Here is an 11354-nt window from a genome sequence, read left to right as displayed (position 1 = left end):
ACTCCAGGATGGTGGTGCATTAGTTGTTATTATTATTAATAATCAGATAATAGGACAAATAAGCATTGATCTATTTTGTTGTAGACTGTACATTATAGTGAAATGCTTTTTAGCTGACTTCAGTGTCTTTTTGTTTCTTTACTCAGGATCTCAAGCTGCCAGATTTTATCGAAACCGATTTTCCTCAGAAGCAAGAACTCCTCCCTTGTCATCTCGTTAAACTGCAGGAAGCTCTGAAGCTGAGTCCAGAACCAGATGAAGAACCCATATCTGTATTAGACACCCTCAGGAGAGGTGAGCTCTTTCAGCACCTGTCTTCTATCAGGAATCATCATTAAAACTGTGATCATGTGCGACTGCAAACAAATCAACATCTAAATGCATCTAAAATTAGAAGCCTTATGTTCTGATACTATAATTCTGTATCTGTGTGAAAGTGTGATGGTTTTAAATTGTTATAATTAAACATTTCTGCATATCCAGCAGGCATGGAGACATCACCAGAGTGGGAGAGGTTCAGTGCTCCTCTGACTGACATCACTGACTCCGCCGCTGAAAGAGTGATGTCTCCATGTATGGAAGCTTTTTTTTAAATTCTGATACATAATAAACTCAGTATCTCACTGGTAATATTTCTGTATTTAATTTCCTTCTTTATAAGTTCCTTTCAGTTCCTATGTGGAACTGGAGATGGACCTGATACTGTCGCCTCTTGCTCCTCCTCCTCCTCCTGCTTCTCCTGACTGGAAGGATGGGGCTGAACTGTTTCAGTACACCGTTCAGCTCTCAGCTGAGACACTGTCACCTGTCCACAGAGTGTAATGTCCCGCTATCACCTTCATTCTTTTGAACTGTTTAAAACCCTGTGACACTAGATTGCCAAAAGTTTTGGGACACCCCTCCAAGTCATTGAATTCAGTTGTTGTTTTTCAGGGTTTGAGCTCGGCCCCTTAGTTCCAGTGAAAGGAACTCTTAATGCTTCAGCTGACCTCAACCCTATAGAACACCTTTGGAATAAATTAGAGCGGAGACTGTGAGCCAGGTCAAAACTGGGACGTCTGTCTTTCCATGCACATGAATGTAATATGGAGTTGTCCCGCCCTTTACAGCTATAACAGCTTCAACTCTTCTGGGAAGGCTTTCCACAAGGTTTAGGAGTGTGTTTATGGGAATTTTTGACCGTTCCTCTAGAAGCACATTTGTGAGGTCAGGCACTGATGTTGGATGAGAAGGTCTGGCTCACAGTCTCCACTCTAATTCATCCCAAAGGTGTTCTATGGGGTTGAGGTCAGGACTCTGTGCAGGCCAGTCAAGTTCCTCCACACCAAACTCGCTTATCCATGTCTTTATGGACCTTGCTTTGGTCACTGGTGTGCAGTCATGTTGGAACAGGAAGGGGTCATCCCCAAACTGTTCCCACAAAGAGCATGAAATTGTCCAAAATATCTTGGTATGAAGTTGAAGCATTAAGAGTTCCTTTCACTGGAACTAAGGGGCCGAGCCCAACCCCTGAAAAACAACACCTGAACTCAACGATCTGGAGGGGTGTCCCAATACTTTTGGAAATATCTATATGATGTGATTTAATGACATTCCTGCAGGCTTTTGCTGTCGGACAGTGAGCGTGAGGTCCTGGAGAAAGGCGTGTGGGTGGCAGAGAAACATCCTCCATGTGTAGATCGGCTTCTGCTCTCGGGTAAAACACACTGCACTACATTACTGCAGCTTCGTAGATCTCTTTTTAATCTTCATAATTCATAATCACTAAAGACACTTAATGTCATGTTGTTGCAGAGCCGAGGAGACCTGCACCTCCAGTGACACATCACACTCTCCCTGACCTGCTCTCCTCACTGCAGGCTGAGCCGGAACCTGATGACCTGGTCAGATCCCACTTCATTTCACTCCTACAACTGATGACCCCTGACCCCATTCTCAAACAGGCACTCACTATAGAGACACACACAGCCGTGAACACACTGTGGCCAGAGGTGACCACGACGGACCAGTTCACACCGCTCTCTCTCTCTCAGATAGACGGTGAGTGGATCACAGTAGTGCAGTGGATTTACCTTCACAGTGCTTGAGTCAAGTATTTCAAAACAACAGTAACTGATCATTAATAGCAAATCTGTGGAGAACAGAATAATACAAAAATGTCATTTTATCTCACCTGGCTTTTCTCAATCCTAAGACCACTTTAGTATAAACACACACAGAGCAGTCAGTGTCATATTCATCATTCTTTGTGTTTTGTAGACTTGCTGTGTGACTCTGAGACTGTGGGTAAGTCATCACTGTCTATTTGTTTGACACCAAAACCAAATGATTGTCCTCAGACCAGTCTTATGATGTGTGTGTGTGTGTGTGTGTGTGTGTGTGTGTGGTCTGACCTTTCTTCAGTTCCCCACTCACACTCATTGTAGTGCCCACATGCAGTTAGCCTTCATTTACATTTTAATGAGCAAAAATTGGAGATAACAGGTATAACCTTGGTTTAATCTTACCCTGCCTTGTAGGACCTCACATTAAATGTGGTTTTGAGACATTTAGAATTAAAATAAAGCTCAGAAAGGAGCAGCAGAGGTGATTAGTGTCATTGCCTAGTGATTTAGTCCAGTTAAGATGCTTTGTTGATCTGTTCTGTGTGAAGTTGAGTATGTGTGAAGCTGACTCAGTGATAATGTTTCTCTGTTTCTGTTGTTAGTGCACGCAGCTTCACCCGTTGTGGAGCGTAAAGCTACACAGACCACTGTTCCTGCTGGGGTAAGAGAGAGCAAAACCGCCACATTTCTGCTAGAGGACCACGATTCTCTCGAACCAAACAGAAACAAAGACAGCGCTCGGTCCAAGTCCAGTCCAGCTTCTTGCCATCCATCGACCGGGAATACTCAAACTAGTGATATGTCTGAAAACACGGCCAAACGCTTGAGCCTGCTGAAGTCTGGATTAAAACCAGCTCCTTATCATTATTCAGTAAAAAACACTCATGCTGATAAAAGTGACCCCAGTGTCTCTAAGACACAGGAGAACTCACAGAAATCAGGTTCTCTCATGCATTCAGTGAGAGGACCATACACAAACACAAGCCGGCTGAAGTCATTACACACAGCCGCACACAAGCTCCTGACAACAGACAACCAAATCGAGATGACTAGAACCGTCAATAATCCAAATGGTACAAGTTACACACACACTTTCTCTGAGAATGCAACACTTCAGAAGCGAAGCTTTCGACTGCAGTACACATACACGGCGTCTCAAACTTATTCAGCAGAAAACACCAAGACAAACCTGAACACTTCTACACACACAGTTAGTGTGAGGAATCCTAATAAACTGTCCTCTGAGATCACCACTGTAGTCAGAGATCTGAGTCTGTGCTGTACACCAAGGATATACTCAACAACTGCTCAGATAGAACAGCAGTTAGAGATCCACAACAACACCAATCATCATCATCATCATCATGAACCCCAGAACAGAGCAGGTTCCTTACCAACCCCGGAGCAGGAACAGAAATCATTAAACAAAGCCATTGCTTCAAAGCAACTGCTTTTGTCTAACCCGAGTCACACACATCGCCTGTTTTCTGAGAATGCTACTGAGAACGAAGACTCCAGTGTCCAGCAGACGAAGATGACTTACAGTTATTCAGCCACTCGCACTCCCAGTAATCCTACCAGTCATCCCAGTAATACTCCTGAGATTCCAGCCAGAAGCTATGTTCTACTGAATTCTTCATCAACCCCACTCCCTCACAGAGGGACACACACTCCAAATGATTCAAGCAAGCCGCTCACTATGCGCCAGAATTCAGGAGTGACCCCAACACTGTCCAGACCTGCTTGCCAAAGAGAGGAAAGAACCCCACATCCAGCACCAAGGAGCAGCAGTGGAAGGAAAAACAGGAGGTCATCTGTCTGCAGACCTCAGGAGTACCTGGACCCTGTGACGTCCTTTATGATGTTGAGAGGTGTCCTGAGGTCTACAGTGGAACAAAAACCTGAAGTAACACCACTGTCCAGCACAGGTAAACAGACTGGTTGTGTTCTGACCAAAGGGCTGTATGATGATTTGTTGAACAGATTGCATCACTCAGATTGTATTGTTTCAGTGACAGAGCTTTCTCAGAAGTCGACACTGAAGCCCACAGATTGTTCAGGTCGAAGGGCGCTGCAGCAGGCCACAGAGATGAAGACAGGCGATGTGGTCAGCCCTGCTGTTCCGGAAAGATCCTTCTGTAAAACTGTACATGTGCCACCCACAGGTATAACCCTGCTGTGTGTTATTTAAAGTCAGTTTCATCACCTGATTGAAATGCCTGTGATGATGAGATGGATGTTAAGTAGTGGGTTTGATTTGTGCTGACTGACCACTCCTACAGACACAGAGAGAGGTGCATACAGGGAGCTGCATGCACTGGCCTGTCCTGTCCTTTACAGGGTGACTGAGTCAGGTGCTCTGAGACATACAGACTTCAGTAACCTGACTCCTGAACACACACGATTCTGTCTCAAACAGCAGGAGAAGATGCTCAGTGCAGGACATGGTCAGACACACACCCACACTGACACCAAACACACACACATTAACACACACTTCAGTAACACACCTGACATTAACTGTGTGTGTGTGTGTGTGTGTGTGTTAGGCAGGGAATGTGTGTATAACGATGTAGGCTTGCTTCATATCTTGGTCACATTAAAGGAGCTGCTGCTCAGGTGTGACCTCAACACTGCAACAGGTAAATACACACACTGACCTCTAAACACATCCATCCTCACTCTGTTATCTGTTTTCTGTGAGATGTAAGTGTGTGTGTGTGTGTGTGTGTGTAAAGGTCATCTGGAGAAGGCATACTCCACCTGTACTATGGGTGGTCTGGGAGAGCTGCTGAGGAAGTTTCAGGTGCTGCAGTATCTAAGCAGGAAGTGGATGGAGCCTCAGCTCAGAGTGAAGTACCTGCAGGAGCAGATCCACATCTGGCTGCAAAGAACATCTGTTCAGAAAGTGAGAGGTTTGGGCAGTGTCCCAAATATTATTGCTGATGGAGTAGTGGACATTACAGCACTGATGTGTTATTTTATTGTGTGTGTGTGTGTGTGTGTGTGAATGTGTGTGTAGATTCTGATTGTGGTGGCAGTGGACAATGTGAGGGCGGAGTTAGTGATGGCTCTGGGTCAGATTCCAGGTCAGTTTGTTCATCATGTACTGTTCTGTTTAACCACAGGAAACAGTGACAAATCTAGACACTGTGTGTGTGTGTGTGCTCCAACTGTAGGAAACTCTGTAGCTGCCCTGGACAGCAGAGTGGACAGCAGGTCTCTTACAGACAGGTGTGTTTTGTGAGTGGACGTATCTGTAGGTGCATATTTGTGTACCTGTACATGTAAGCCTGTTCTTTCCCCTGTGTGTGTGTGTGTGTGTAGTAGGTGTAGTGTAGTGTGTGTGCAGCATCTGCAGTGTGGGTTTCCATGGGGGAGATTCGGTGCTGTGTTTGAGTTTCAGTCATTAGGTGACTGGACTGTGAGGAGAATCTGCATGAAGAACAAGATCCACTACACCTGCTTCACTACAGCTGCTGCAGCGTGTACAGGTGTCTGACGTTATAGAACACTGATGCACACACTCACACAAGAGCTTACTGACCCATACACAGAAAAGACAGATGGTCATTATTAAGGATTGTGTACATGTACAAGATGTATGTAGTAATGTATAAGTGATTTACAGTCTGTGTGTGTGTGTATGTGTGTGTGCTTGTGGTCAGAGCCAGTGTACAGCTCTCCTCTGGACCGTGTTCCTTTTGTGCTGTTTATCACAGAAGGTTTACTGAAGCACTGTGACCTGCTGCAGCTGATGGAGTCAACGTCAGTCCCTCACTGCTAATTCCATTGTGATTTTAATTCCATTATTGGTTTTAAATGATAGGAGAATGTATAGATGATGGCTTTCTGAGCCCAGTTATGTTTGATTGGTGTCAGTTCTTTTTAAGGGAGTGTCTACAGACGTGTAATGTGTGAAGTACTCCTGCAGGTATAACATGACCCTCCTGGAGAGGATCCACTGTCCATCTCTACAGCAGCTGGGACCCACAGATCTGTACGACATCATCACTGTTGATGAGAACACAGCCATTCTCCTGCAGGTGAGTTACACAGACACACCTGCTGATGTCACTCATGAGTTAGACTCTGTCTGGAAGTATGGACCATTTTAACGTACACTATATTGCCATACGTTTTGGGACACCTCTGCAAATCATTGAGTTCAGGGGTTGGGCTCGGCCCCTTAGTTCCAGTGAAAGGAGGAACTCTTAATGCTTCAGCTTCATACCAAGACATTTTGGACAATTTCATGCTCTTTGTGGGAACAGTTTGGGGATGACCCCTTCCTGTTCCAACATGACTGCACACCAGTGACCAAAGCAAGGTCCATTAAGACATGGATGACAGAGTCTGGTGTGGAGGAACTTGACTGGCCTGCACAGAGTCTTGACCTCAACCCCATAGAACACCTTTGTGATGAATTAGAGTGGAGACTGAGCCAGACCAAAACTGTTGTCTGCCTTTACCTCCACATGAATGTAATATGGAGTTGTCCTGCCCTTTATAGCTATAACAGCTTCAACTCTTCTGGGAACGCCTTCCACAAGGTTTAGGAGTGAGTTTATGGGAATTTTTGACCAAGGTCTGGCTCACAGTCTCCACTCTAATTCATCCCAAAGGTGTTCTATGGGGTTGAGGTCAGGACTCTGTGCAGGCCAGTCAAGTTCCTCCACACCAAACTCACTCATCCATGTCTTTATGGACCTTGCTTTGGTCACTGGTGTGCAGTCATGTTGGAACAGGAAGGGGTCATCCCCAAACTGTTCCCACAAAGAGCATGAAATTGTCCAAAATGTCTTGGTATGAAGCTGAAGCATTAATAGTCCCTTTCACTGGAACTAAGGGGCCGAGCCCAACCACTAAAAAACTGAACTCGATGATTTGGAGGGGTGTCCCAAAAGTGTCACCACTGAGTGTTTTCCAAGTCTAAACAGGATTTGACAAAAAAGGGGGATTATGAGTAGAAGTTTGAGCAACAGGGATTTTTGATGGTGTGTGTGTGTGTGTGTGTGTGTGTGTGTGTATAGGAACTGGTGGAGCTGGAGCAGGAGCGAGCAGCTGAGCGTGTTGTTCTGAGACTCTCGGCTCTTTCGCTGCAGTTCAGCCGCTGCTGGGTCATTCTGCACTGCTCCGGTCACTACAGCTCTCTGTGAGTTACACACTTTACACTCATCTTCTTAAAGTAGCCGTTTCCATGGTGAAGGATTGCTGATTGATCAGTTTGGTGTCACATCCTTTATGTAAATGTTTTTCTGACACTTCCAGTTGAGATTGGTTTCTTTTCAGGTCAGTGATAAAGATATTTTTTTCTGTGTGCAGTGTGTGTGGTGAAGTGTTCAGTAACCTGTTGTTAATTTACTCGGCCGCAGTTCTGTTTGGGCAGAAAACTGACCGTCTGGATGTTAAGGTGAGTCACATGATATTTCTGAACCTCTCAGCAACACCAGAATTCTGTCCTAAATCACACACCTGAGGATTTTCTAGAATTTGTATAGAATATCTAACCAGTCTAGAGTCATTTCCAGTAAAATAACACAGAGGTATCTTTCAGCATCTCTACTGCTTGGTTGCCTAGCAACCATGTTGTCTTACATTTTCTCAACCTGAATGATGTGAATCCTGTGTTTGAGTGTAGAAAGCACAGAATAATCGAATTTTTAACCACATTAATACAGTGGGAGCACTAATGTCATGTCTATTCATGTTCATTAGCAAACTATAAGCTCTTTGTGTGTGTGTGTGTGTGTGTTTAGGTGTTGCTGGCATATAATGTAGCTGATGTAGCGCATTGTGTGCAACAAGTCTGCTTCCACACTATACTGAACTCACGGAGAGATGTGTGTAGCTGGTTAGAGCGACAGTGGTTCAGCGTGCTGCTTACTGAGGTGTGTGTGTGTGTGTGTAAGTTGACATACTTTAAATTCCTTGTATGTTTATGGCATATTATGTTCTAAATAACATGATGGAATATGTGTATATGTTTGCTATATATGTATACATGTATTTACAGTGCTCTAAATATCATCTCTATTTACACGTGTGTGTGTGTGTGTGTGTGTCAGGAGGAGCAGTGTTTGCTGTATTTCCCATGTGTGAACTGTGTTGTAGCTCAGCTGCTGCTGAGTCGAAGTCTGTCTCTACAGTGGCTGCTGGAAGCTTCACACACTCAGCTAGAAGAGCTGTTTCCTGAGATCTCACCTTCAGTTTTAAAGGCATACATACACACACACACACACACACACACACACAAACACACACACACATATACACACACATACAGTGTGCAGGGATATCATCATACTAAAACAGTCACCAAAACTATTCAGCTGGAACTTTCAGTGGCTCATCCGGGAAAAAACATAGTTCCTGTTTCACGCTGTCGAGGCTTCCTGTATTCCACAACATGGAAAATAACATTAACACACACACATGTACATATATACACACACACACGTGAACAACTTTAAGCAAACGTTTTCCTAAATCTAGAAGAAAGTCAAATAAATGTAACTCTGTGTGTGTGTGTGTAGATGTTCAGTGACAGTACAGCTGCATACAGACTCAGTGCTGCTGCCAGGGAGTGTGAGGGTGACGTCATACACATCCACTGGGGTCTGGATAAGGATGAGCCTCTCCCCCCCACACACTCGGACCCATTCCCCATACACTCTACAGCATCACACAGCGCGAGGTTCACCCAGGAGCCTGGAGCTGGGGGTAGTGGCTGGATTGGGGCGGAGTGTCTGTGTCAGACCACACACTCACAGAATTTGTCTGAAGAACCGACACAGTGTAAGAGCTGTGCGCATAACACACACACACACACACAAACACACACTAGTATAGGGTGAAGTTGTACATTACTGCATCTAGCTTTCACTTATCTGAGATGTTCCCAGTGAAATGTTTGTGTTAATTAGTCATGTTTAATTGTATGGACAGTACCAGGAGGGTTCAGTGGAGGTGAAACAGATGAGCAGTGGACTCTGGAAGCATCGTCTCTGATGTCCAGTCTCTCTTTCTCACACTCACTCACTGTTCCCTGCTCACCGTTCACCCAGAATCCCCCTCCTCCCCTATCTCCTCCCCTCATACCCCACCTGTCCCATCAGCAGTGGGGAGGCATGGGCTACAGGCCTGAGCAATACACAGGGAGGAAAAGACCAGTAGGGGGCGCTGTACATACAGGTACACACTGACAAATATACACACACGTTGATATATGATACACATCATTTCATGTGTTGTTATTGGAGATACAGCTACCTCTTGACCTCTGTCCTGCATTCCTTCACCCCCTCCATTCTTACAGCTACCTCTCTTCCCATCTGCTTACTCCTTAACTACATCACATCTATCCTATCATACACTACTCACAAAAAGTTAAGGATATTTGGATTTTGGGTGAAATTTATGGAAAATGTAAATTTTAGGTGCATTTTAGGTGCATCCTGAAATTTCACCCGAAAGCCCAATATCCTTAACTTTTTGTGAGTAGTGTAAATATATAACTTCATTATCTCCTTTCACATATTTACTTACCTCTATACATCACCCATTAGCTGTGTGTGTGTGTGTGTGTTGGGGGGTTTGGTCAGTGTTTCCCCAGAGTAAGAGAGGGCGGCTTCTGTTTGAGCGAGTCCCAGGAAGGAGTGATGGACAGACACGACTCAGGTTTTTCTGAACAAATGCTGTCTCACACACACACACTCCTCACATTAACACATAACACAGTGTAATGTAGAGTTTCTCATGTGCTCAAAGACAATAAACTTTGTTCTTTACGCCAAATGTGTGTGTGTGTTTTAAAGAAGTCCTTCAGTGTGTTCTTCACCTGGGTTCAGATGAAAATGTGATCAGAGCAATGGGAGTGGGATTAAAAAGCTCATCAGATTATATGAATTCTACATTTTGCTATACACAGATCAGGTATAACATTATGACCACCTGCCAAAATATTTGTGTTGGTCTCCCTTTTGCTGCCAGAACATCCCTGACCCGTCCTGCACTGTGTATTCTGACCCCTTTCTATCAGAACCAGCATTAACTTCTTCAGCAGTTTGATCAACAGTAGCTCGTCTGTTGGATCGGATCACACGGGCCAGCCTTCTCTCCCCACGTGCATCAATGAGCCTTGACCACCCATGACCCTGTCACTGGTTCACCACCGTTCCTTCCGTGGACCACTTTTGATAGATACTGACCACTGCAGACCGGGAACACCCCACAAGAGCTGCAGTTTTGGAGATGCTCTGATCCAGTGGTCTAGCCATCACAATTAGGCCCTTTTGGTCAAACTCACTCAAATCCTTACACTTGTCCATTTTTCCGGCTTCTAACATCAACTCTGAGGACAAAATGTTGACTTGCTGCCTAATATATCCCACCCACTAACAGGTGCCATGATGAGGAGATACTCAGTCTTATTCACTTCACCTCTCAGTGGTCATAATGTTATGGCTGATAGGTGTAAACGCTTAAACTTATGATCAGTTCAGGCAAGATAGACCTCTCAGGCTTCAGGTCCAAACCTCTCAAGATGTTTAGGGAGTAGAGGAAAGACTGATCTACAAACACTTATGAGATGTGTAGAGGAGTTTATTCTGCACTTCTACATCCTGGACACACAAAGAGGTGTCTTATTTAAGAAAAATCTTTGTTTAGTTGGCTCTGATCCAAGCCTCAAACCATCATAAACACACACACTGTGTCCACTTCAGCATGGTAAGAGTCCATCTGCTTGGTTTTGGGCTGCGTGACACCACCCCTCATATATGTAACGTTCCTCTCGAACACACCTGCAAGTCTTTTATTTATTTATTCACACATTCACGCTCTCTCTATCTCACTCCTGCTCACTTATTACTTTGTGTACAGTGTTTTCTTTAAACACCTTTAACAGAGTGTGTATTTTTTAAAGGGTGACCAGTTTGTGATTAGATCTACCCTAATACTAAAGGGGTAGAAGGATAAGAGCATCATCTACTGGATTTAAAATGAGATGTTCCAACGCTGAAGGGATATAACATCAGTTTGGAACATGCTGTAATGCCACTCACTGACCAGCCTCAATGAAAACCTTTACCTGCGTGCCTTATGTCAGTGATTTAACACGAGGGGCGTTAGAGGGAAATAACCCGTGATGTGGTGGTGTGATGTCTGCCATGAAGTTCTGACGTTGTTAAGCACACATCACGAAGTTTTTCTATTATTCTTACACCGCAACAATATTAGCTTTTATTT

The 11354-nt window shown here is 44.5% G+C and overlaps 1 protein-coding gene across 1 annotated transcript in view; it reads left to right on the top strand.

Annotated features, from left to right (window-relative positions):
• Positions 1–10563, top strand: part of LOC131343267 (uncharacterized) — a 12431-nt gene extending 1868 nt beyond the window's left edge. The window contains exons 7-29 of the mRNA XM_058374818.1: positions 147–294; positions 484–573; positions 662–818; positions 1602–1696; positions 1795–2040; positions 2260–2286; positions 2708–4033; positions 4118–4270; positions 4388–4552; positions 4655–4747; positions 4844–5013; positions 5128–5194; positions 5285–5339; positions 5433–5599; positions 5774–5873; positions 6040–6151; positions 7139–7260; positions 7431–7518; positions 7865–7996; positions 8174–8323; positions 8642–8903; positions 9054–9299; positions 9710–10563. Of these exons, the coding sequence (XP_058230801.1) occupies positions 147–294; positions 484–573; positions 662–818; positions 1602–1696; positions 1795–2040; positions 2260–2286; positions 2708–4033; positions 4118–4270; positions 4388–4552; positions 4655–4747; positions 4844–5013; positions 5128–5194; positions 5285–5339; positions 5433–5599; positions 5774–5873; positions 6040–6151; positions 7139–7260; positions 7431–7518; positions 7865–7996; positions 8174–8323; positions 8642–8903; positions 9054–9299; positions 9710–9795 (4257 nt within the window). The 3' untranslated portion in view covers positions 9796–10563. The remainder of the gene's footprint in view (positions 1–146; positions 295–483; positions 574–661; positions 819–1601; positions 1697–1794; positions 2041–2259; positions 2287–2707; positions 4034–4117; positions 4271–4387; positions 4553–4654; positions 4748–4843; positions 5014–5127; positions 5195–5284; positions 5340–5432; positions 5600–5773; positions 5874–6039; positions 6152–7138; positions 7261–7430; positions 7519–7864; positions 7997–8173; positions 8324–8641; positions 8904–9053; positions 9300–9709) is intronic.
• Positions 10564–11354: the final 791 nt, after the last annotated feature.

The sequence above is a fragment of the Hemibagrus wyckioides genome, linkage group LG22 (genome assembly GCF_019097595.1).
Source record: "Hemibagrus wyckioides isolate EC202008001 linkage group LG22, SWU_Hwy_1.0, whole genome shotgun sequence".
NCBI classification, from domain to species: domain Eukaryota; kingdom Metazoa; phylum Chordata; class Actinopteri; order Siluriformes; family Bagridae; genus Hemibagrus; species Hemibagrus wyckioides.
Note: the sequence above shows the minus strand (reverse complement) of the source record. Positions and strands in the feature narration are given on the sequence as shown.